Source organism: Podarcis tiliguerta (assembly GCF_965153285.1).
Source record: "Podarcis tiliguerta genome assembly, chromosome: 2".
NCBI classification, from domain to species: Eukaryota; Metazoa; Chordata; class Lepidosauria; order Squamata; family Lacertidae; genus Podarcis; species Podarcis tiliguerta.
In genome coordinates this window covers 82780260-82807676 of record NC_139535.1, presented here as the reverse complement: position 1 = coordinate 82807676, position 27417 = coordinate 82780260, and the positions used below count along the sequence as shown (strand labels likewise).

The following is a 27417-nucleotide window of genomic DNA, read 5'->3' as shown; positions in this document are numbered from 1 at the left end:
CTGAAATGACTTGCTTCATGTAAAATTGCAAAATCCTTTACACTTTCAGATGATAGGAGAATCCAAAAGATATGGTGAGCCCTAATAATTTAGGGCTACTTCACATGCAGCATTTGTTTCACAAAGCTGTGTTTCACTTAGTAGATACCTGAAGAAAGATGCACATCTTGAAATGTGTGTCTGTGACTAGAGCAGTGACTAAGTGCAGATGTGTCTGGGCCACCTATTGTTCCTTTGCACTCTCCCCATACTGTAGGAACAGTGGTTCATGTTACAAAATACACTGCTCAGTAGACGAATGGTTCCCTGAAGAAAACTTTCCATGTTTGTACGTGAGTAGAATTGGAGGCTCTTGCTCAGTGAGCAGGTAGGAAGCCAGCATTTGAGTCCAGTGTAAACAGGCTTCCAACAATTGCAATATTTATTGCCATAACAACTGATGTTATGGGCTGATGTTGAAAAACATTAAGCAGCTCAGTCATGTTGTCTGTGGCCAGGGAACGTTTTAATGAAGAAAAATGTTTTTTTCCCATGTTTGCCAAGTAGGGGAAATGTCATCAGTGTCTTGTTTTTCTGGGTTTTTGCCACTTTCGTGCGCCTAGACATTTTTTAAAAAATGTAGTGAGAAAATCAAGCATTTCTATTGCTATTCCGAATGAGAGACAAAAGAAAACTTACTCTTATTCATAGTCCTTCCCCTCCTCATCTCTTTGTTTGGTGGTAGTTAACGCTTAGTGTGAAAGATTGGAAACATACCTCAGTAAAATGTATACATTTTTTTAAAAAATGTGGAAAGCAAATGTAAGTCCACACTGGACGCAAATCTCTCAAAAATGTTTCCCTTATGAATTACAGTAACATAAGAGCACAGTTGGGTGGTTGCACAAGTCCTATAGTTAAAACTGGTCTTGTTTTGCAGAAATGAGCTAGTGGATTGTGACTTCAAACTGAAAAATGTTTGTTTTCTTAACCACTTCCAACCACTTTGCCCTGATGTAGCAAGTCTGTATTCCTAAGAAGTTAAGATTTATTTGGAAGTAAATCCCATTTTTAAAAATCAGTGGGTCTTACGTCCAAGTAAACATACTTAGTGTAGGGGCGTTAGTGAAATTTGCCATCCACCCCCTTTTTAGCTTTTAAATCAACTGTGTACTTGAGACAGGGCTAATGTTTCTGTTGTTGTTCTACAAGACAGTGGACAGTCGTGGGAGCTGCTAGTTCTCAAGGAATTGTCACCTGGGAAAGGTCCTGTGAGTGAATGGTATTGCTTCATTACCTTGGATTAAAGTGACATGAAATTCTGGGGAGTTCCTGGACTTTAACAGGGTTAGCTGTCAGCTTATGTCACCTTAGCAATACTTGCTGCTCTTTGACTTTCAGTAGATTGCCTCAAGAGTGCGCTTGAGATTCTGACCAGAATGAAGTCCTTGATGAATGCTTAGCACCACATTCCCCACAAATTACCAGTTCCCAGTGGATGGATGTAGTGTAGCCCTCTTCTGGTCATTCTCTGTTCCCAAGATGGTTGGCATTCTTTACCAGGCTGGCAATGCAGGGTCTGCTGCGGCTCCTTGGCACTATAGTATTGTTACAAGGGCTGACAGTTGCTCTTTGATTAAAATGGATAGGGTTTCTTGCTGGATCCTAAGGGTGGGGGGAATGATCTAATTTGAGTGTTCTTTTCCAAGCCTGTTGTGTATAGCTGGCTTCCTTTTTCATGAATGTCTTGCTTTTTGAAAGCTGTAGAAGGCATTGGCTCACAAAAGCAGTAGTTGAACTGGAAATCAGTGGGCCAAAAACAACTCAGATACATGAGTAAGTTTGTAAGTGCACCTTCCGGTTAACTGTCTGGAGTTCTAATAGGATTTTTAATAAAACTATCCTACATAGGCAACTCTTCTCTACTTTGATGGGGTAATAATGAGCTATACACTGTTTTTATTTGCTTATTTCTATGTGTTTCTGAATGGTCTCATCTGCTAATGTTGAGCTGGTCTCACATATTTCCCTTTTGCTCTTGTCTCCTTTCAGCTCAATGTTTCCATCAGGTCACTGTTGCAAAACCTCAAAGAAAAGACGGAGCGTCTGAAGGACCTCTTGCTTCACTCTGTATCAACACGTCAGATGTATCCATGTAAACAGCTGTATACCAGGAAGGCCAGTGAGACAAGAGTGGGTCAGCATTCTGTTTTGGAAAAGGAATGAGGCCATTAAATCTTTGTGTTTAGAAAATCCCCATCAACTTGGGAAAAACCCAGGTACAAAAGAAATGTTTGCAGTCTTCATTTTATTTCCAGGGTTTGTTCTGTATGTGTAAGCACTTCTTCAGGGCACTCCTAACTAAATAGGCTGCAGCAAATGTTGTGTCAGATCCAACTGGGGCCCACTTTACACACGCAACTGAATGGGCTGTGTAAAGCTGTGCCCATGTGGTTGTATTACAATTCGATGCTCACTTAGGTAGTTTCATGTGTGAGTCTGAATTCTGCTATAAGTACCTGCACAGTTTTGACTTTTGACACCTTGCTGTTTGTTTTTAAAACGTTCCATGTGTCTTATAGACTTATAAAATGAGGTAAATGTTGTAAAGTACTTTTTACACATGGAAAAGTGTTATAAAAATGATAGTAGTCTGTCCTCAGTTCTCTGCCTAGGACCAGATAACCTCATATCCTTATTTAGTCATAACAGAACTTAGATATTTTTTAACTCTGGCCTCTCTGGTATAGATCTAGTATGGCATTTCCTGTACTGATATGTGGTTCTTCCTGACTGGATAAAGAAGTCACAACTTACTTGATTTGTGACTTAATACCAAAAGTATGAGGTCTAGATGTTCAGTCATTTGTTTCTGGCAATCAACCTTAACCCAGTTCCTGCAGAACACAACTTGAAGGGGACAGGCGGCAGAACTTAGTGGATGACCTCCTCACAAGACATCGTCATCTTCAGGCATCTTTCAAAAATGAAGGGACAGAACCGGATGTGATAAGGTACAGTTCTGCCACTTCTAAATGAGAAATGCATGAGAGTAGCTCTGTCTTGAGCTATGAAGCACCAGTGTACCTGTACCCCAGGAAGCATCCTGATGACTGGTCATATTGGCTGGGGCCTGTTGGGAGTCCAACAACATCTGGAGGGCCACAGGTTCCCTGCCTCTGCTGTACCTTATTTTCACAGGGACCCCTCCTGTTTTGTGTGTGATCAGTTATGCTCCCCTTCAGGATATTGTTTTTCATGTATTCTGTGAGTACCTTGACCAGGTACCCAGACTTGATGGAGCATCTGCACGCAGAATCAAATAAAAAAATTGGAGCTGAAGGTTGCATCAAAGCCAGTCATGCTAAAAGGCTGAGTGTCTTAAGTGGTTCAGAGCCAAGGTCAAGCCAAAGCAGACTTTAACAGAGATGGGCTCAGAAGCCACGCAAGACAAAACTTCACATCACAATGGCCACAGAAAGCAAGCGTGTATTGGAATTTAAGAGTCATATGGTGTCAGGGATGGATGAGGGAGATAGATGAGAAATAAAGAGACAGTTGCACATAGTTTGTCTAGGCAGGGTGGTTTTCTGTCCTTAGGGCACAAGCCAGGAAAACTGGCCAATCAAAAGAAAGGCAGTTATGTGGTCCAGAGCTACAGGGGGATCTATGGAGTGGAATTTCCCAGCAGTGCATACCTTGTCCTTGCAGTGTTGTTCTGGACTGTCTGAATAAGGGAACTATAGAGATCTATGCCTTAAGAAAACCAGTCACACTACAAAATTTGGAAGGAGAAGCGTGGTGGTACATAGTATTGGTCTTGCAAATTGGTTCAAGATGTGCTTTTTACATTACATTGATGCATCTTGTAGTAATATTTAATGATTATGTGCCAACATTAATGATAATATTCTGATTAATTTCCCACTTGTCCTAAGCTAAAGGAAAAAGAAGCAACATAAATTTTGAAAACGATTCCAGCTGCTGGTTGGGTCTTGATGATCTCTCCTATTCTCTTTTTATATCTTCTACACAGAAGCTTGAAATAGTTAAAGCATATATGTATCACCCAATACATTTCAGGTGGAGAAAATGTGTTTTGGATTGCCTGTGTTGTTGAAAGAGGAAACTGTGGAAGAATGTCTAATCGATTAATTGTTTTTCTGGCCTTGTAATCCCTTGGCAAGCAGCGCAAATCCTCCCAGCTCTCCTGTGTGCTGGATTTTGTATTTAGCTAGTTTAACTCAGCATGAGAAATCAGGCGGGCAGTGCTTTCCATGTTGATGGATTATCTGAGTTGAGTCGTTGTTTATTTCATGCTCCAGCAACAGCATAAAGTGAGCCTATTCAACATTGTCTTGGGAATTTCAGTACTACTGAATTGCCACCAGGAGGAGCATGCAACTGTTGCTTCCTCTGTCCCTCAACCCACAAATACAAATTGCACCGTAAACAGGATTCCTCTTACATTTCAAGTTTTTTATAATTTCCTTTCCTATCCTCACCTTTCTGAAACAAAAATAAATGAAATATTGGAGACGTTATTGTGCCAAAAAAGGTGGATAGCGGTTAGAAACTGCAAGTACTAGAATTATTGTTGGCTATGGAAATTTCTGTGGATTTCTCTTGGCCAGCCAAGAATCTCCGAAGCTGTAACTCTTAGCTTTGCATGTGTATTTTAAAAGAAAAGGTATTCTAACTTGTACCTGATAGTTAGATCTTTCCAATCTGGCTGTAGTTGCTGTTGAGCTATGGCTCCTACCTTAGGGGTCTATAATTATTTCTATTTTTTCCCTTAGAAAAGCCCAACCATTCTATATTACAAGCCAAATTCTATTTCATCATGCCCATGCATATTTCTATTTTCATATTATCTTTTCAGAATTTAGAAGTTGTGTGATGTGGGTGTGGTTGGATATAGTGGGGTCATGGCAGTTTGGTCTGACTGTGAGTAGGCATTCTGTTTCTCTTTTCCTGTTCCTATATGCAGGCTTCACCTTTCTTTTATCTGATCCATCCTTAAATTGCACCCCACATTTTCAGGAGCCTTTTTCGCACTTCCCCCTCCACCGCCACCCCCGTCCTATCCCGTAGTCATCCCCTTCATTAACCTTCTTGCATCAGTGATCACATGTCTTATTGTCCTCATGGTGTGCAATTGTGAAAGCATTCTCAAAATTAATCTCCGTTTACGTTTGGTCACCATTCAGTGAGTTTACATCCTTTGAAATCTGCTTTAATGCGAGTGCTCTTGGTGTGGTACAGTGGCCTTAGTACTTCTAATTCTTATTTTAAGTGACAACCTGGGCCACAATACAGATCAAGGCATTGCTTTATGAGGCACCCAAGTAGCTTACCTTCCGGTATTGTCAGACTTAATTAGGACACAGCTCTCAGTATCCAAAAGGGTTGTGCCATTTGCATAGCTGCTTCAATGCAGTTATTTCTCCCGACCCAAACCATTTTATTCAGTTGCCTTTAAATTAACCATGCAATATCTGAATGTGAAGAAGACTTGTGTATCTTACATGTAGAATGCCAATTTCATGAACCATCCTAGAGATGTCATTAGGGGCAAAGCTGAGGTCCAGGAAATTGTGAGATATTAAACTTAATATTTTCCTTGCGTCCAAGGAGACCGTGATCCCTTTGCTTTCAGAGAATCTATTAAATGGATGAAGTTGTAATGAAATGGAGATTGTTATCCTGTAACAGAGTGGAAGGCAAAAAGAGCAAACCCACCCACTTCCTGCAAAACTAATAATGCAGCTTTTGCTAATGCTGAGAGTGAACCTGTATGGCAGGGTATTTATAATGCAGTTTGAGAAAAGTCCCCATCTCTAGCTTTCAGTAGCTGCAGTTGTGGGAGGTGTCACTGGAAGTATGGAGAGTGTATTGCTACCCTGGTAAAAGGAAATAAATTGAAGAGGGTGATGAAATGATGCATGTCACCTGTAGGAAGCTAGCATCTTCCTAAACTGGAAACCCTAACTAATGCTAGCCACAGTCGTGATTAAAACCATCTGCCTGGGAGCCTCTTTCTTCTTACACAGCTAGCATAGAACTGTAGAAGTCTCTTCCACCCTTGGACCCTTGCCAGACCCCAAGCTGAGAGTCTTTCAGCAGTGCTGAGAAGGCTTCCTTGTAGCTGGCTTTTGACTGGCTACAGGTAGAGCGCTTAATATTTGTATCATGTATTTTGAATTACCTATTGTGTGTGTGTGCTTGTACATATACTAAATGTTGCAAAGCCTTTACCCCAAGCCTAAGCGATGTAAGCAATTAATGGTTCTCAACAATCTGATTGCTAAGGACATAGATGGCAAAATCTAGATTCAAAATTATCTTGGCAGGCTGGAGCATGACCAAAACTGACAAGAGAGATAAATGTAAAGTCCTGTGTTTGGGTTTAAAAATAAAAGTAAAAATCAAGTGCACTAGTTACAGGATGGGAGATCTGGCTTGACAGCAAGACATGTGGAAAGGTTCTGAGTGTCTCTGTGTGCATTGTAAGCTGAGAGAGCCAACAGGGCAATGCAGCCGCTAAAGAGGCAAATGCAATTATGAGTTGCGCTAATCAAGAAAAGTAATAATGCCACTTTGTCCTGTGCTGGTCAGGCCACATCTCTGGGTGCCACATTTTAAGCAGGAATTAGCATGTCCAGAGGAGGGTGACTCTGATAGTGATGGGTCTGGAAACGTCCTGTGAGGAACATTTGAATAATCAGGCTACATTTAGCCTGGAGAATAAAAGGGGGAGGCATGGTTGCAGTCTTCAAATAACTAAAGGGCTCTCTTGTAGAAGATGGAGCAGACTTGTTCTCTTTTGCTCCAGAGGGCAGAACTAGAAACAGTGGGTGGAAATAGCAGGGAAACAGATTTTGGCTGTTAGAAATAGCTTAATAATGGTACATGTTGCTCAACAGTGGAACAGACAGTCTCAGGAGGAGGTGGGCTGTCTTTTGCTGCTGATATTTAAGCCAAAGCTGGGTGGCCCTCTGTTAGCGATGCTGTAGTTACATCCTGCATGGCAGATCTTGCATTGAGCCCAAGGGTTGGACTACATGGCCTCCAGCATGGCTTCCAGTTCTATATCCTCTTAATGTCACCTGTTGCACCAATACAGCAAATAAAATGAAAGCAGCACCCAGTACTGGGGGGGAAATGGGGAAATTCACTATATTGCCATGCAAGGGCCTCGTATCCAATGTTTTTCGGAAACCCCAAATCACATTTTACAGCAATTTATGAATCCAGATTGAAGTACTCAAAACACTTCAAATATTATTACTGTACTGCCATATTCACAAGGGGAAATGTGATTAATCACATAGACCAAAGTCACATGACCTGGGTTTTTGTTTTAAAATCACTCACGTTGATTGTTCTAAGGCTTGAAAGCCTTCATGTGTGGCCGTGGTCTAGGGAAAGGTCTGTTTGACTAATTTGTGTTTCTTGGGAAATTTTGTAAGAATTAACCAGTGAAACAATGCAGTTGGGAAGATAAGCTGCTGTTTGTTAAGTAGAGGCACAACCCTTGATTATAACCCTCCAGCTTCCTTTATATTTGGGCACATTGCTAAGCCTTTTAATTAGTTAAATCTGCTCCTATAATCAAAAGCTATCTGCACACTCCACTGTGCTGTGACAATTTCAAAGATTTAAGTGATTAACTTGGCAAAAGCAGTGGGTGGCTAATTGGATAAACTTTTAATCTTCACACTGCCAAAATGAAACAGAGGAAGATCAGAAGAAAGAGGAAGTTGGGCTGCCCTGGGTGGGAAGAGAGCTACCAAACATGTCAGAAAGATTATTTTTAAAATGCTAGCAGGTCACTTGCCACAACCAAAACTAGAAACCATGGTTGGGGGTAAAACTCTGCCACTACACGACATACACCCCCCTCTCCCATTGACATTTTCAAATGGCAAAAGGTTTTTCTCATTTGAGCTAGTGGAGCCACAGCTGTTAATTTTGGAGCAGAGGATTTGGCTAGACCATCTTCTCTTGGGAAGGCAATGATGAGAGCTGCACCTTTTTATTTTGACAACATTTAATGGGGACTTGGGCCCCTTACAGGAGTAAAAATGTCCCCTATGGGAATTGGCTTTTTAAAAAACACAAATGTCCCCATTATACTGTATTACACAATATTCTTGTTGAAGCCAATGAGGGTTGTTTTGCTAAATATAAATATATTTTTCCTGCATGTCACATGGCTGCCTTGTTTGCTTATTATTACTGTGAGCTCTTGAGGCACACAGTAATAATATGGCTGGTGAAGACTAGGGGAGTGCTTTGGCAGTCATTTTGCCAGTTCAATCTCTTCAGCTTGCCAGCTAGAACGACCCTCCCCCTCTGGGTGCTGTTCTGGGATTTCTCCCCAAACCCCCAGAGCCATTTTTTCTTGTGGGGTGTGTGTCCTCTGAGGAATGCTCTGTTGTGCTAGCTGGAGCCCTTCAACTGGCTTCTGCTAGTGGAACTAGAATCACAGAGTTGGAAGGGACCCCAAGAGTCATCTAGTCCAGCCCCCTGCAGTGCCATTGAATCCCGCCCTACTTCTTCTGTAGTAGTTTTAATTCAACTGCAAGTGAAGATGGTTTTAATTAGAGACAAAACAAGCAGGTAAATGACCTTTAGGCTCCTTCTGTCCTAGTGAGTGCGGCTGACATGTGTAACAGGTGACAAATTGAATGGCCAACTTAACTATAGTGGATTTAATACAGCTCCTTCCTGGGTTGTTTATTAGCTAGAGATCAATGCTTTGGGTCCCCCAAATTTCATTTTATTTGGATTTGTAAATGAAGAACTCTTCTCTTTGCTAAAAAAAGACCAAGAAGATCCTGTGGCATCTTAAGGCCTTGCCAATTCGTAGTAGCAGGGCCTGTCCACTTCTTCATATACCATCAGATTTGATCAGTGTAAAAAAAAATACAGCTATCTGCTAGCTAATTGATGTGGCTGGTGGATACCGAACAGGTGAGATGGCGGTTGACTGTAGAACATAGAAAAACTGCCTTATATTAGGGTAGATCATGTGTTCATCTAGCTCAGCAACCCCTGCCATAGAGAAATACTTGTTTTTATTTGGCCTTAGGGCCACATTGCGGTAGACCACCCCACTGAGGGCCACATGCTGGGGTGGATGTGGCCAATGCACACTTTCATGCACAGCCAGCAGAGGAGGAGAGGTCCCTCCACACCGCAGCTCTGGTCTAAGAACAGAGGTTCCTCTCCTCTTCCTTGGATGGGGAGGAAAGCCCTTCACACATTGAATGCCTCTTACTACCTTTGGAAAAGTGCTGCTTCTCCCCCTGGTGTAGCACCATTGTCAGAAGGCCTTAGAAAAACACAGCAAACAGTTTTGGAAGTATTCAGTTTTGGAAAATAGCTGTGGGCTACTAAAAATAACTTCGTGGACTGGGCCGATCCACAGGTTTGTCACTTCAGTAGACCTTGGAGGGCCAATGCTGATATCGGTCTCTCCAAGCCCTATCAGGAGGTGCTGGGGACTGAGCCTGGCATTTTTTTCCAGGCAAAGCAGATGTGCCAGTGACCCACCAGTCCTTCCATAAACTCTAAGCACTAGCATGTAATTCATTTGGTAGACAGGTATTTGATTTGGTGGACAGGGCACTCTTTCTAGGTAAAGTGATCCCCCCCTTTTTTTTAGCATGGCATATGCTTATAGTCAGCGGTTAAATGTATCTAAGGCATGGAGAACCTGTCTCCCACCCAACTCTCATCATCCTTGACCATCGGCCATGCTGCCTGGAGTTGATGGGACTCCAACAGCACCTGGAGAGTCACAACTTCCCCAGTCTTGATGTATCTGAAGGGCTTGTGCAACTTGCATTTTTAGCCAGCAGGTGTCTCTCTCATACTGAAAATCCACACATTTTCTGTATGCTGCAGAAATGAATTCGGTAGAGATCCTGGTTTTCATCCATTATACCTCATTCTTCTTCTGTTGCATAGATGCACTTCAACAGAATATGAGGGCCTGTCTCTGTCTTTCATTTATATTAATATTGCAGTGCTGCATAAAATCCTACCTCCAGGTTAAGTGCATGCCTGTGCACTATTCTGCATGCAAGTCCCTCTGAATTCAGGGGGAGTTCTCCCAAGTCTGGTCTGCTGGCCAGATACCACAGCAGCTCCTCTCCCAGCACCATCTGTTAAGTAGGGAGCAGCAGAGCTGTAGCTGCAGGAAAAAAAGGGCTTTGGTGTCATGCAAAGTCTGCAGTTGCAGCTCCTTCCACTGTATAATAATATATTGCAAGAATAAAAGTGGGGGTATGTTTCACAATATGTTGTGATCTTTGCAAATATGCAAAAAAAGTCATTCATACATTTTGTACGTGTGCAATTTTGGAGATGCAGTTGCACTTTTTTATATTGAGGCTTCAGAAACTGTATGGCCGGCTTGCTGCCCCCCCCTCCTTTGAATAAATTATTTTAAAATGTTAAAGCTTGCAGTTTTAATATATGTATATATTTTCAGGTCTAGCCTTATGGCTGGAGGTGTCAGACAAGGTGTCATAAACCCATGGCTTGTGGAAGAGCCTGAGGAAACAAGAGGGCTTGGCTTTCATGAAATCCAGCAGCAGCAACAGAGAATTATAGAAGGTAAGTCATCCTTCTTGGTTTTTAAAGCTTTCATCCTATCCTAGAGCCAATACATAGGCCTCATGGTTGATAGCCACTGGTGTTGATTGCATCCTTTTACTCCAGTGACCCAGGTCAGAAAATCTTCCACCACCTTCTTTTGTATAGGATGGAGGTATTGATTTCTGATGTCCAGCTTGTTTTGTCCCTGACCATCCAAAACATTTGAGCACTTTGTTAAATGTTTGTTTTCAGTCCAGGGGGCATTTCTCTGCTTAAGTTCACACACTCGTCATTTGAAAAACAATTCTGTGGGTAGCTAGGAGCTGGCTTGTTAAACCGGAATTCCTTAAGATGCCTCAGATAATTAGGCACCAAGCCTTAAGTGCCAGTGGAGTTTCAGTTCCTGAATTTTCTAGGCTCCTTGGAAGATATCAGTCTTCTGCATCCCTTGGTTGCTGGTGGAAGGTCTTGGACGTACTTCACACTAATCAGGCTAACGTATGTCAGTGTGTAGATAGGGAAACCTCATTCTTATCCAGGCTTGTTTGTGAGGGATGAAAATTCTTACTGGCCGTCAAGGCCATTTTGGCCAAGGGACATCTGCCTTCCCTACACCCGATGTCAGGTGTGGGGCAGGTAAAATCCTGGCTCAGCCAAAAGTGGGTCTGCAGGCATTGCCAATCAGCTTTTTAGCGGTGCCTACAAAGGGCTTGGAAGATAGTGCTTTGAAAGGGGCTTCTGAAGACTGATTGTCTTCAGGGGCCTGTTTCAAATTGCTGCGCAAAGACCCCTGTTAGCAAAAAAGGCCACCTGGTGTCATTGCCAGCCAGATCCAGTTCCCCACGCAGAATATAGCCCTTCCCTGCTCCTCTCATTGCCATCATTTCTCTCCTAGGCTCTATGCTTTTTCTTGGACAGTGATTTTATGTGAAGTAGTTGTGAGGCCTCTTTTGCTGATTAAGTTCTACGTCCTTCTCCCTGATGGTAGGAGGAGTATTTTTGGCCTTGGAAACGCTCTCCCATGCACCAGCAGTCATAACGGAGTGGTGCTTGGCTATGCCATCTGTATGGGAAACAGCGTCTTGATGCCAGTAAGCCAGCTTTTCCACAACAACTTTCTGCTCCTGTAGTGCTTGTCTTAAAACCTCGTGGACACTTTGGGGGCATTTCAAAGCAATTGTATACGCTGTCAAGTAGGGAGTTTAAAAAAAATAAAAATAACGGCTTCTGCAGAAAGATCTATTGAGCCATCAGTTTGCCATTAATCTTTTGCCCTCTTTGCTTAAACAGCCATTGGCACACAACTCTCCCGCTCCGGCACCTGTAAAAGAACCCCCTCCCCTTTTGCAAAACGCTACCCACAGTAGTTGATTGTGCTGTCTTTGGAGGACCTCCCCAAAAGCAACTCTCCAAGAGGGCTCCAGTACAAAAGAGAGCTGTGTACGACTGGAGTGTAATTCAGTGCCATTGGGACCAAGGGTGTGGTAATGCCATGTGCTCTGGATTACAATAGGGGGCATTTTGTAAGACTAGAGGGAGACTTCTATTGCGGCTGTGCTGGCTGCGGCTCCCCTTGCCAAGAGTTGGATTATCTCCCCCCATAAACGCCACATTTACACGCAGCTTGAGAAACCCTTTGGATTCCTTGGTGCTTGCATCACCTATTTGTTTCTCAGCCGTGTTAAACCTTCCCTGGAAAATCAAAAAGGCTTAATCAGGAAACTATATGAGTGTGCCAAAATGAAAAGAAAAAAAAAATCCAGTGCTCTTACGATGGAGGAGCAGCTGCAAATCCAGTTTCTGAAGGGTTTGGGACTCTTGGCTAAATTTTCTTTTCTAAGACACTACCCAGCACTGTCACTTTTACCCTAGTTTCTTAAGATCTGTCTGTTTTGGAATTCATTGTCATGCCATCGGTGAGGTCTTTGGGTCATTAAGTTTTTAACACTTCAGTTGCAGACTTTTCATTATGTTGCTCAGCTGTCGTGGGTCATAAATCTGGGGTTTAGCATCAGAACGCTGGAATTTAATTTGATTCATTTTTTTTTCTCCCCTGTGCAGAGCAAGATGCTGGTCTTGATGCTCTCTCTTCTGTCTTAGCCCGTCAAAAACAGATGGGGCAGGAAATTGGGAATGAGTTAGAGGAACAGAATGGTAAGGACCGTCCTGCTTTCAGAGTTTGATGGGTTCAAGAGAGCACACAGTCATTATTTTCGGTGTTGTACCTTCTCATAGTTCTGTTCTACTGAAAACCTTCGGCACATCGTCTCTGCTGCACCATTATTAACCACTCCCAATGATAGTTCCCCCCCCCCTCCGCGAACAGTAGTAGAAGAGCCACAATTAATCATCTCCATTTCTATGTGTGATGGTATAAAAGTGAATTGACAACAGAGTTTGCTTTCCCCTCCTAGCATTGGGTTCAGGCAGAGCAATGGGAAAGGGGTATGCTGAATTTTTAGGTCATCAAAGTACAGATCTCAGATAAGTTTTAAAAAGTGAAGAATTGTTTCAAAACTGTTACTCAATCTGCCCATGTCTGCCTGGATCATTATCTCATGTATGGTGTGGTATGGCCTAGATGCAACTGTGTTATAAAATATTTACTATGTCTCCTCTTCTCTTCCATCAGTTGCAAAATTAACCAGAGTACATTGGTGTGGATGCCTCTTGGACATAGAACTGGGCCTCAGGGTACTTTTATTTTGGTCCCTGTGCCTATGTTGGGGGTCTGCCTCTTAGATCTAGAAAACGAGCTGTAAAAGGAGGACAGATTATTTATAGCAGTGTCTCAGGAACAGTAGTGCCTTCGCTCAAGAGGCTACAGTTTCTGTTTGTAGGTAGGTGTAGGGCAGGGCCTTTCAAACTGTGTGTCGGGATACATTAGTGTGTTGGCCGCAGTGTGTAGGTGTGTCGCATGAACACTTCTCATGCTTCTCCCAGGGGTAGAAAGGGCTTAGTTTAACCTCCGAGTTGCTAGTAAAACTGAATTATTGTGTTGCGAAATGATGCAAAACTGAATTACTGTGCCGCGAAATGATGCATGTCTAAGAAGCGTGTCACCAACGTGTAGCTCTGGTTCAGGGTTTGTGTGTCTGTTCGTACTTGCACTTCCATGAGAGGAGAGAGAGACCTAAGCAGGTTAGATACGGTTAGCTGTTTGATTATTCCTGTCTGAGCCAGGAGGTGGCAGCACAGGACAGAAAAATGCCTAGTTCATGATCGGTTCTTGACCTTGAGGAGCGCATGATTGGTTTTTCGTTTTTTCCTAGAGCTGTGCAACGCACCTTTTCCAGTTTAGCATTATTTTTTACCTATAGTTTGCCCTTTGGTCTGGGAGTATGCTTACATATTCTCTTTTATTTTAAACGATCACATCTAGGGCTGACGATTAGAGCAGCCTTGCCATTATAAGCCCTGAAAAGTTGCTAGCCTGACTTTAAAACAAAAACGAAAACGAAAGAAAAGTAGCCTCTTAGCTGCCATGGCCTCAGCCTCAAGCTCAGAGTTAGGAGGATGAACTGGTCGAGTCTTTGGCTTTTGTACCACCCATGGGCTGAGGAACTGAACAATACTGAACTTGAGGCTAGCAGTCAGGAATGTGTGGACCCTGAGCCAGGACCTTCACAGGCACCTTCCGCTGAGCGTGATTTGCCAGAGCAGTCTAAGACCTCCTGTTTCACATAGTCCAGGAGGCAGGCCTGGCAGGAGGCCACAGAAAGGAGCGCAAGCACTCTCCTTCAGGACAGAGTGTTGGCATTTTAAAAGTTTTGGCCTCTTTCACCTAAGCACTGCTTGCTTTGCATGGATCACAACATTTGCGGGCTAGGTTTTATTATGATTATAAAGCCTCCTAACAGATGAAGCAGGGGCAGTTGTCTCTGCCCCTTGTCTGCCCGCCTACATGGTTTCCATGCTGGCCATGGGGGAAGAGGCTCAGCTTTACCAGCATGGAAGATCACTTGGTTTCTCTGCCAGCTGCAGAGGAAGCGATTTGCTTTCCTCCAGCAAGGATATGCAGGAAGCTCCTTCCTCTGTGCCTAGGAAGGAGAGCAGCAGGTTCGTGAGTGAGGGATAAGAGTGATCAGTCTTTCCTCCACCGAACGGCTGTATTTTCATTCTTGCTACAGAGGTAGATACTTCACTTCCTTCGCCACCAGTCTGATTGGAATGCCTTGTTTTTCCTTGTGGTGTCCCAGGCAAGTAGTTAGATACAAACACCCGGCTGTATTTTACATCCTGAAGTTTCAGTGGGATCAGTTGGAGCCTGCATTAATGTGGCTTGTAGAAGTCTGGTAATGCACACCCTTTTCTTTTTCCTGGACTAGTATGAGAGACAGATTTGAAGTTAAACCATACTGTAGCTCTCACTCAGTTGTTGAGATGACCCCATGGGAGCAAATCTATAGATTTTTGAGCTTTGCTTTTTTCTTACAGTATGGTAGAACTTTGAAATGTTCCCAGCTGTGTGATCTCTGCAAAGATTTGATCCATCTGGTCTTCTTCTGGAGAGGGTTGCGTGAACATTAAGTGACTGGAAGGCAGCAGCTCCGATACTTCCCCATTTGCTGAGCACTTTCTTCATTGAGAAGGCGTCACTGCCAACAACAACAATAACAACAACAAATTTATACCTCACTCATCTGGCTGGGTTTCCCCAGCCACTCTGGGTGGCTCCCAACAGAATATTAAAAACATGATAAAACATCAAACATTAATACTAGTAGTCTAAGGGTCAAGTGCACATTTTGTGTCCTCATGCCCTGTTTTTCACCCTTTCTGCTCTCAATCTGATCCTGTTTTTTTCCAGGGTTTTGAAGGTGCATATTCAGCCCTGGCAAGCATTGCACAAAAGTTAACAGACTTGCCTGCTCACATGATGTCCCTGGGTTTATTAATTTGTTATGTACTGTGGGAATGATGGAGTGAGATAAACCTTGAAAATTAAAATTCACAAAAGTTGTCCTAGCCTACAACAACTTTACTTGCCTGCCAGATTTGAAATGGGAAACTTTTTTTTTTTTAAAAAAAAACATTTCTCTAATCTCAGTCCTCAGAGAAAACAGATTAAAACCCCAGCTGTTCTGAGATTACTAAACTGAAGGCTTTAGGAGGGAAGAGATGTGGAGACTTTTTTAAAAAAAAAAATCTGTCTTGACATAACTTTAAAAGAGCACCATAGAACAGCATTTGTGAAAAGAGCGGGGGGGGGGGGGGAGTGTTCCATTGCTGGTTTCCCATCACAGATTTAAACTGGCAAAAGAACAAACAAATAAATCAAGGTAAAATGATTATGATCTGCCCACACTGATACCAATTCTCACCAAAACTTCACAGTGCATAGCGCGTGAATACCTTCTGCTGATCATGTGTATGTTTGTTTAGTCAGAATTGGAGTTGCTGAACTTCAATTTGGGTCTATTCCATGACTAGTGCTGAGAACTCCCATTCCTAGGCAATATAATCAGAACTTTGCACATGGGGTCTCTGATTAGCCTCGTGTGCGATGTGGAACACATATTTTTCCATAACTGTTCCGCCCTTGATTAATATCAACTCAGTATCTGCACAAATTATCGTTCAGTGATCTGTCTTGGACAGAAGACACAGTTCCCTCATCTGTGTATTTTTGGTCTGTATTGAGGCCATTTTCATAATATGTAATCTCTGACAAGTGTACAAGCAACTGTGAGTGTTTGGAGCCAGATGAATTCGTAATGGTCTGCAGGAAAGCAGCATTGCCAAGCCTATGAAACTAGCTCCCGTAGACCTCGTTGCTCCCCAAGAGCATGGTAAATGACTGTAATGCAAACCGCAGTGAATCGAACTACCCATCATATTTCCATATCACCACCAGAGTTGGGAGAGCCGGGTTCAAACCCCCACAAAGCTCACTATGTGCCTTGTGCTAGTCACACACTGTCCCCCTAAGCTACTGATCAGGGTTGCTGTGGTGGTACAGTGTTTACTGCTCCAAGAAGGGTGAAATATAAATGAAATTAAAATTAATTAATAGTAAATTAATGTTGTGGGCAATGACAGCATAGGAAGCAGGTGCTTTTTGATTTTTGTTTCTTTGAAGAACAAGATTGTCACCAAAAGTGATTTGCAGAGTGTTGCAAACAATATCTTTCTAAAGAGTGAGCTTTAAGTACATTCTTGATTCTGTGAATGTTCTAGTTCCTGTGGTATATTTAATGTTTTTCTCCTTCGGGAATGGCTGAAGTACAGCTCTGTTGCCCACGCATCCTTTTTTTACAGCTTTGTGACATGACCTGCATTCTAAGCCATCAGTTGTGCCCCGTGACATCTTGCTATGCCCTTAGTTATAGGAAATTTCATTGCCATGATGACACAATTCTGAAGTAAGCTGCATCATCCTTGGTGGGAAGAGAGGAATATCAAGCCTGCCTTCGTCCATCTTGGTGATATGCAGCCAAGCAAAAGAAAAAAGAAGTTTTAAATACTGTACACACAAAGAGAAAAATGAGCATTAAAACTTATTTCTTATTTGATTTTACTTTAATAGCAGGTCTGTGATATCTAAGCTCTAGTCTCATGAAAGGATGATATTTAAGTGTAAAATAATTTAAATGGGAAATATGAAATATATGCAAGGGTCTTCTGGTTTTTATTTTTAACGTAGCTTATCTGTCAGTCTGTTGAAGCTGGAATAGGTGTGCTAACTCTAAATTGATTCCAAACATAAATCCACTGAATAAAAATGTCCCACATCAATTTCTCCTGCATTATATCACTGCTACCATTGCATCCCTTTATTATGTGCAGAGAAAAAACAAAATGAATGGGAAGCAAATGATTAATTTTGAAGAGGAAGATACGTTGCCAGCTGAATTTTTTACCTCTACCTTTTTCCAGAGCACCTTATAAATTTAAATCCACAAAAAAATGTAAATTCTGAATTCCTGTTGTTCCAGTTGAAGAAAGCAAATCCATCAGCATCGTATCACCAGAATTGACCCTTCAAAAGCTCCCCCCCCCCCAGTATTTTGTAATGATGGGTAACCTATTTTTTGTCCCAGTACTGGACTTTGCATGCCAAAGGCTAAGAGTTTGACATACTGAGAGTCAATTGCATCCTAGTGATCTCATTGAAGATGCTTTTGCCTGTTCCTAGTTTACTTAATGCTTTTCCAAGAGGATGTGTAACCCAACCCAAGCATGAACAAGCGTACCAGAGACATGCAATGGAGCCTACATCCTTGGGCTGACTTTTGCCATGAGGTGTTACAGGAACAATCTGGGCACTCAGAATCCAGCAACCACAAAGTAATGAGTCACTTAGTCACATCCTGTCATTTACAGTAACTCAGGGTGATAAAGATATTTGTGTGTAATATCTAAGGAGCATAACCTCAAAGGGGACACCCTAAAAGAGTACTGTTCTATTTTGTAATAGGAAATACCTTGGACAATACATATTCTAGTGGTGGAGAAGAGTCATTGGTTGCTGGCATCAATCTTGCATCTCAAGGAGTTTATAAAGCTGATAATTTTGAGTACCTCAAACATTTCCTTTCCTTACATGTTTAGGAAATGACTAATTTTATATGGGTTTGGTATATAGATGTGGTTATTTATTTTGTGAATCTTTTTTTGCCTATTTTAACATTAATCTAGCTCTTTGGTTTTTTAATTCTCCATGAACTACTGCCTTCCTTGATACAGTATACTTGGACTTTCAAACAGCTGTCATCGAAGCAGCTCACCAAAGACTTCTCAATAAGCTTTAGCCATCAAGGAATAAAAGGAGAGGTCCTCTTGCAGCTCAGGAATTGGTTAAGTTGCAGAAAGCAAAGATTAAGAATAAATGGACAGTTCTCCAAGTGGAGAAGCCTAGAAAATTTAGTCCTCCAAGGATCGGTATTAGGACCTGTGCTTTTTAACTTGTTGATAAACGATCTAGAGCTAGGAGTGGGCAGTGAGGTAGCCAAGTTTGCTGCTGATATTAAATTGTTTGAGTTTGTAAAATGGCAAATGCAGTTCAGTGTAAACAAGTGCAAAGTGATGCATATTGAGGCATAGCACCTTATTTTCACATACCGTATTTGTCGCTCTATAAGACGCACTTTTCCCCTCCTAAAAAAGTAAGGGGAAATGTGTGTGCGTCTTACGGAGCAAATGCAGGCGGGAGGCTCTGCTCAGCGCTCACTTTAAAGAGTGCGCGGAATGTGTGTGCAGCTCTTCGGGGCTTTTCCCCGAGGAGGGAGAAGGGCTGCCCTTCTCCCTCCTCAGGGAAAAGCCCACAAGAGCCTCACACATATTCTGCGCGCTTTTTAAAGGGAGTGTGGCTCTTGGGGGATCCTTAGCCGCGCGCAGCCTCTCCCGGGCAGGGGATGAAGGCTCCCCTTGCCCGGGAGAGGCTGCACGCGGCTAAGCCAGAAGCCAGGACAGCGTGCGCGCGATCGATCCCGCTGGCTATCTTGGTTTATGGCTTAGCCACGCACAGCCTCTCCCGGGGTGGGGAGGCTTCACACGGCCAAGCAAGAAGCCAGGACAGTCAGCGGGATCGCTGCGCTGCGATCCTGCTGGCTGTTCTAGCTTCAGGCTTAGCTGTGCGAAGCCTCCGCAGGGCACAGGGAGCCTTCATCCCGCTGCCCTGCGGAGGCTTGGTGTGGCTATGCCTGGCTTTTGCAGGAGGTGGGGGAAGGGACAGAGCGCGCGCTCTGTCCCTTTTCCCACCTCCCAGAAAAGCCCCCAAGAGCCGGGGGAAAGCCTGCAAGCCCCGCACACATGCTCCACTCGGCTAGTGAAAGGGAACACTGAGCAGAGTCTGGGATGCATACAGGCTCTGCTCAGCTCTCCCTTTAAATAATACATTTTTTCTTGCATCCCCCCTCTAAAAACTAGGTGCGTCCTATCGTTCAGTGCGTCTAATAGAGTGAAAAAATATGGTATATGTTCATGGGGTCTGAACTAGCAGGAAAGAGACCTTGGGTAGCTTCATTAGACAGCTCAATGAAGATGTCGACCCAGTGTACAGTGGTCGTGAAAAAGGCAGATTCCATGCTAGGGATCGTTAGGAAGTGACTTGAAAATAAAACTGCTGATATTATAATGCTGTTATACATATCTGTGCCATGACCACGTTTGGAATACGTTTGGAGTACAGTTCTGGTTGCTGCACCTCAAGAAGGATGTTCTAGAGTTGGAAAGGGTTCAGAAAAGGGCAACTAAAATGATCAAGGGGCTGGAGCAACTTCCCTATGAAAAAAAGTTGCAGGACAACATCTTCTATTCTAGAGTTTGGGGGACGAAAAAATATCCTATGGTACTTTTAAAGAACTCTAATAATGTTTTAATTGGGCCCAAGTAAATTTTAAAGCTGAAGTTTAAAAACAAGCTGGTTTTATTCATCATTACTGTATGGCTTCTTCCTACTAAAAACATATTCAATAAGGGAAAAAATAATTATTCGTCAGCTGTATCTTGTAAAACACTTTATATAGCAACTACAATTATTGACATTAGCAAGAGATTTGTTTTTGGAAATAGAAAAGTTTTTGAATGGTTCCTGTTAATAATAATTACAGGGGGAAAGGAAAGTTAGTTACTTTAAAAAAAGGTTCCTTGCAACAGTCTTAATCCTCACATTCTTCTCTGATGGTTTGTAGAAAGTCTTTTGCTTGTACCAAAAGCTTCAATTGACACCACCAACCATTTAATTGTAGAGTTACAAATGGAGAGTTCAGATTGCTTTTTAATCCAATGTAAAAAAAAAAAAATTAGGAGCTGAATATGTTGTGAATAATATTTTATCTCTATTCAGGCAATGATGTTAAAAACTAGTCCTCCAGGGAATATATTATTTATGTAAAATGGGATATTTTGTTTTAAAGTTAATTTTTTAAAAAATATTTAACCTTTCCTGTGATACTGCAGCAAGAAGTGTTCCGGTTTGCGAACTTTTTTTGGAAGCTGAACGTGCTCCATTTTGAGTGTTACGCTTCAGATTTGAGTGCCCCACTTCCAAGTTGAGTGTTATTCTGAGGTCTGTCTGTTTTTGCTAGCTATTTTGCATTTTTGTTTTTGTTTTGTTTTTGTGACTGCGTGGAACCCAGTTCAGCTACTGATTTGATTGATTGATTGATTGATTGTGTGATTGCAGTACATTGTTTATTACTTTCATTTCATGGATCAGTGGTCTTGTTAGATAGTAAAATTCATGTTAAATTGCCGTTTTATGGGTTGTTTTTAAAAGTCTGGAACGGATTAATCCATTTTGCATTACTTTCTATGGGAAAGTGCACCTTGGTTTTGGAACAGACTTCTGGAACGGGTTAAGTTTGAGAACCAAGGTGCCACTGTATATGCATTTCTAGTAAGTTCATTTATGTGTCAAAAGCAATATTTTATATGACAGCTAATATACCATAGTGAATAGCATGAGCTGGAAAGGCCTCTGGTCAAATGTCACCTCAACCACAACTTTGCTAGATGGCCTTGGATGAGTCACTGTCTCTCACCCTCAGCTCCCTAATTTGTAATATGAGGAGAATGAAAATTATGTTCCTTACAGGATTGGTTTAAGGTTTGTGGAGATTGGAGGTGCAGAAGGCTGCTGTTAAAACCCTGTGTGAAATACTGGAGAGCTGCTTTCAGTCATTGCAGACAAAGCTGAACTAGCACAGCTTCCTATTGTGTTCCTGTTGTGCATCTGCAGTGGTAGGAGGGGAAGTGGGTTTCATAAGTGCAAAGTGTTATGTATTATATTCTCAGAAGAGCTTATTGTCACCTGTCCTACTTTTCCTTCAACTTGCGTGCAGAGAGTTTATAAATAGTGTGTTAGAGCTGTATGCCACTAGTGATGGTGTCGTTTCCATATAGCTTCCATCTGGTTCCAGTTGCTTATCTTGCTCATTCTTCACCACTTAAGTCTTAAAGGTTACAATGATTTTAACCGCTCATACAGCCAGACTTTGGCATCTCCCAAATGGGGAGAAGGAAGGGATGGCCAGTTGAGAGGATAGGCATTTCGCCCTTTTGCTTTCACAGCTCATGATGGCTTATTCCTTAATGAGCTTTTGTACTCAGTTTTTAGAAACTTACACTGCTCCCTGCCAATGTATTACTTTAATTTTATTCAGACCCCATATCATTGGTCTCCTCCTGGAAACAGCCCTGGGGCTGTGTGCATGTGAGATGAGGGTGGGCCCTGGTCTTCAGTGCTCCCTCTTCCATCACCCTCTCTGCTTCACTTACTTTAGGGAGGAGATCCTAAGTAAACCAAGGAAATCCTAGTTTTGAATTCCCACTATGATCCTGGGAAGAAATATTATCCAAAATGACCCACTGATATTTCTTTGTGGAAGAGGTTTAGCCTCGGACAGATATTTATTCTGCAGCTTAGCCACTTAGCATGCTGCCAAGGGGACTGAACCCACCTTAAGGTCAAATGCTGGGTTTAATGTACTTTGCATGGGCAGAATCTGTGTTGGGGGCATTCAGTGTGCATCTGATTAGCAGATCTGTGCCAGTACAAACATGCTTGGTTTTACGTGAAGAGTGAATGGTAATAAACACTCTTAAATTCTAGCTGTTCACACCTCAATAATGAGGTAGCAATTCCCATAACCACTGAGATCGTGCTCTATTTCTAGCCCTCTGAGAGTACATACTGATAAAGCTTGAGTAGCTGTTTATCTTGCGGCGTGTGTTCTTTTTTCTATTCACAGTGGTGCCGGGGCTTGAAGGGTATAAGCTACTTATACCCAACAGAAGACACACATTCATTCCAGAAGAGATGCTCTCTCTGCCTTGTAACAGTGTGGATGAGCTCACAGGAAAACTGGAAAACCCAAGCAGTGACCTTTGAGCTATTTGCTTTGCAGAGGTATGCTCAGTGAGAAAGAGCCCTGACACTGAGCTGGAATAGAAAAGTTTTTCCTATTTATCCAAGGATTTAACGAGTTATGGAAAGGGACTATATCTTATGATGATTTGCCTTTCTAAATGCTGGATCTCATTAAAGATAGGGACCCCTTAAATATAATTTAAACCATTCCTACAGGGGTTGTGGCCATCAAGAGATTTTTGGACTACAGCTCCCATCACCCCTGACAGTCAGCCATGCAAGTTGGGCCTCATGGGACTTGGCATCCCGACGACGTCGGAAAGAGTCTTCATCTTTGCCTTATCCTAAATTAAAACTTGAAGGCAAAAGAAGGTCTCCCTCCAGTTTTTCAGGAATCTGCAATGCTTTATAAATTCAAGAGGCATTTAAATATTCTCATTGGAAGCAGAAATGGTTGTTTTGAGAGTGAACAGCCGTTTCATGCAATCTTAATTTGTCAGTCACCACCCTTCCTCCCCACACAATCCTTCATCTTTTCCCTCAATTAGCAGGGGTTATTTGAAATAAAATGCTTTGAGGAGGAGAGTGGCAAATATTTTCTTTCCAGAGCCTTTCTTATTTTTCTTGCTTTTAAACACCACATACAATACTTATCTTCTGTTTTATAAGCACTTTTTGGAATAGAGGATGCCATACTGGCCAGAGCTGTTGGTTTGTCCAATCTATTATTCTGTCATTTTCAGCATGCAAAATCCTCCCTTCCAATCCTTCCAGTTCCTCAAAAAAACACCCCTGCATTCAACTATACAGTTCATTAGGGATGAGTGAGGAGGAGAATGTGTCCTTTAACTTGAATATTTGAAAACTCAACCTTGCAGTGAAATCCTATTATTCATGGTACATTGTTACCAACTTACTTTCTTCCTAGTAGATCAGTTCTTATCACTGGTATTTTTGAAGAAAATAGTCGATAGTTCTTGTCAAGCTGCAGATGGCGGTGGAATGTATATATTATATATTTGCACTTTGATCAATTTGGCTGCAGGGATCCCATCGCAGCAGATATTTGTGGTCTGCGTTCACTGTTGATCTGCTCCTTGGTGCAAAGCAGAATACGGTTTTGTGACCTTTAGATAGTTCTTTATGCCATTGTGTCTGGTTGGGTGTCTGCATTACTCACTTGTTTCAGATCTAGTATTTTCTAACTTCTCTTTTGTATATGTCTAATTGTAGCATATAGGACATTGCGCTGGGTTTTAAATTTTATGCTGGGGATTGCCTAGAATTTAAGAGGTAGGGGTTGACTGAGAGTTGCATCTTGTTCTTGGGAACGTCACTTTGGACAATTGTAATCTAATATTCATGAGCATGTGTGAGCCTGTAGTTAGCTTGGCCTTCGTGTTCCCAGATCAGGAATGCACAATCTACCACCCTCTCAGCTTTTCTTATATACATACATACATACATACATACAACAAAAAACAATTCAAGATCCAAATATCGAGATTACAGTGGTGCCCCGCAAGACGAATGCCTCGCAAGACGGAAAACCCACTAGACGAAAGGGTTTTCCGTTTTGGAGGTGCTTCGCAGGACGAATTTGCTATGGGCTTGCTTCGCAAGACGAAAATGTCTTGCGATTCCTGGGGTTTTTTTTCCGCTCCCCACCCCCTTTTTCTAAGGCACTAAGCTGCTAATAGCCTTTTAGCAGCTAATCCGCTAATCCCTTAAGCCTTTAATAGCCGCTAATAGCCGCTAAACCGCTAATAGCGCTAATCCGCTAATCTGCTAATGGGCTTGCTTCGCAAGACGAAAAAACCGCTAGACGAAGAGACTCACGGAACAGATTATTTTCGTCTTGCGAGGCACCACTGTATTCTGAATCGCTTAACTTCCCCCCATCCCTCCCATGGGTCCTAATAATATTTACAACTGCATATCAGTACTTGTCCAAATTTCTATTCTTCCAAATTGGCCATACTTTCCATTACTTTACAAGTGGTGCTAAAATCCTGCCAAAGTTTTAACCTGTTTACAATGGTCTTGTAAATAAATTATAAACGTTTTCCCATTCTTTTTAAAAGTTCTTATCTTCTTGGTTTCTAAACTTCCCAGTTAATTTCGCCACTTCGGCATAGTACATCAACTTGGTTTGCCATTCTTCTCTGGTAGTGGTTGTCTCTTCCTTCCATCCCTGGGCTAATAGCATCCATGCGGCTGTTGTCGCATACATAAACAGTCTTTTCTGGTCCTTTGGTATCTTGGTACCTATAATTCCTAATAAAAAAAGCTTCTGGTTTTTTAACAAAAGATATTTTAAACATTTTTTTCATTTCATTATATCTCATCTCCCAGAAACTTTTAGTTACTTTACACATCCACCACATATGATAAAAGGTACCTTCTTTTTCTTTACATTTCCAGCAAGTATTTGGACTTGTTCTGTACATTTTTGCTAACTTAACCGGGGTCAAATACCACTGGTTTTCAATATACATTTTCAATATACTTTTTTTGAGTACTGTACTGGTTTTCAATATACATTTTTTTGGTACTGAACTGGTACCTCCTGAAAGGTGTATGTTCTGAATCATGGTTAAGGCATTCTGAGATAGGTACCAGCTCTCAGGGATGGGCACTATGATCTTTTCACATGGAAGACTGAACTATGGATGAAAATGGCCCCCAAGGTAAATTCCTTCCCTAGTATTCTCCATATGTGCAGGAAAGGGAGTCTCTTTGTGCCTAGTGAGGAAGTGAGGCCAACAAATTGCAAAGCTCTGCATTTTTCACTTACTCCCAGTGGATGCTGCACAAGATGATTAATATTTTACTTTTAACACTGGAGCACTTTAAATCACTTGGGAAGAAGAAGGTCTGTCTATTCTCCAGTTACATAAACAATTGGGGGTACTAGGATGAAAAAGGAAAATAATTTGGGTGGAGTTAGGAGAGAAGGTAGGATGAAGAAAACTGTTTTACATGTAACGTCAAAAACTTAAATTTTTCAGCGCCTGGCGTGAGTGTGGAGTTAGATTCCTATGTTCTGCTGGAATTGAGTTCTACAGAACCTCTGAAAGTGTCTTGTAAACAATGTGTTGGAGAGTAGAGAGAATATTCCAGGTCTTCAAACAAATGCCTGTCCTGTTTTTCCACCCATCCCCATGTGGATAGGCCTCATTTATTAGAGGATGAAAAATGAGTCAATGACCTTGTCCACTGCCCTTCCCACATTTTATGTATTTGAGTCCCGTTTACTAGAGATGTAAAATTTATGGAACTGCTAGCAGCATTGATAAACCTCCCCCCCCCCTTGTGGGTAGGATGGGGGTAATGATGAACATTTTGTGAAACACTGAAATATTAGTGGTATGTGCTTGAGAGTTCATACTGCATTTGATAATAGCCATTGGGGGTCAAAGGTACTTTAAGAATAGAGATGCCCTTAAAATACAACAAACTAATGTTTGAAATAAGGAATTGCAAAGTTATATTGAATTGAATTTCCAAAATATAGTAACTGCCACCAGATGTTAATAAAATAATACTGACAGTGAACCAGCCATTTACATCAGTGTAACCATTTCTATTGTAGCTTTGAAAATATGATGTCCCCCCCCCCCCCATATTCTAAAACCAGTATTTGAAGACTCCATGGTTTGTCATCTTAACCCAACACACTGTTATTTCTACAAATTGATCCTCTGTACCAATTGGTCAGGATCCTTAGGGTTGGGGTTTTTGTTTTTTTACACTTAACTGCCAATCCCAATTTGCTTTTAAAAGTCTGCCAGCCTTCAAAAGGGGCTTGCCATGTGTATCGGAGGACCGCTGCTGAGATTACAAGCCCCGGTCCCGAAGTGGTTGATGCATCTCTCTGGAATGTGGTCCTTGAACTAGCTTCAAGCCTTTCACATCTTGGTTTGATGCTTAACTTTTGTGCATTTCCAAATGTACCTGATAGGCCATAATCAGAGAGGATTCCCCCCCTCCTTTTAAATTGCTCTTAATAAAATTAGAACAGGTAAAAAATATTTAAAATCAAAATAGTGGTTGGATATTAAATTTTAAATGCTCCCTTGTTTATTCATTTGTTTTTGGAGGTAAGATTTGAAAGATAGGCTTAACTGTGGGGTACAGACCCGTTTGAATGGAACTAAAAAACACCTGACAGGCATGCCACATTAGTCCTCTTGCCATTGTCAGTGTTTCTCTGTCTTAAAGTGGATATATGTTGACAGCTAGTGCAATTGCCATTTCACACAGCTTCCTTGTAAAAGACCTGTTGCCTGGCTTAACTTGCTTCATCCCAAAGGGTTTTTTTTTAAAAAAAATCTTTGAAATTACCCAAATGAATGATTCACATAAGTATATGTAATTATCTATGGAAGAATGAATCATCTTGCAGCTGCTTCCAATTAATGTCTATCATTTATGAAATAGTTCAGATACTATTTGGGAGAAATTGACACTCTGTGACTATACTGTTTGGGTCCCCTTCTGCATGTTTGTACTGCTCTCCTGGCCTGCATTCATCCAAAGATTTGGGTATTTGCGCTACCCTTATGCGGATGACACCCATTCCATCTCTCCATTCTGTTTGAATCAGTAGTAGCAGCTGTGCAGTGCTGGACCAGTGTCTGGAGGAAGTGATGGGCTGAATGAGGATCAGTAAACTAAGGAGCTGGGATGGACAGGCAATCCCTGTGTCTGGAAATTAGGAGGACAACCTGTTCTGGAAGGGGGTGCACTCCCTTCTCCAGAGGAACAGGTTTGTAGTGTGTGCTCTTGAAGTAGTATAAAATACTTGCATTCTGGCTATTTTGTGATGGCTGTGGATCCGCTGACAAAGCTCTGAAATCTTAATATCTTTCTTTGTGTTTCTTCTTGTGTACTAATACTTTATCCCTTGCTCCAGCCCTTCAGGGTGGAGGAAGCTACTCATCCAGTGGAAATGATTTCTTTTTACCAGAAAGAAGCTAAAGAACAGTTTTGGAAATGGCAACATTACC

The 27417-nt window shown here is 42.0% G+C and overlaps 1 protein-coding gene across 1 annotated transcript in view; it reads left to right on the top strand.

The window, feature by feature from the left end:
- Positions 1–27417, top strand: part of STX8 (syntaxin 8) — a 75008-nt gene that overhangs the window by 3809 nt on the left and 43782 nt on the right. The window contains exons 3-6 of the mRNA XM_083429799.1: positions 2032–2126; positions 2883–2993; positions 10484–10608; positions 12652–12744. Of these exons, the coding sequence (XP_083285925.1) occupies positions 2032–2126; positions 2883–2993; positions 10484–10608; positions 12652–12744 (424 nt within the window). The remainder of the gene's footprint in view (positions 1–2031; positions 2127–2882; positions 2994–10483; positions 10609–12651; positions 12745–27417) is intronic.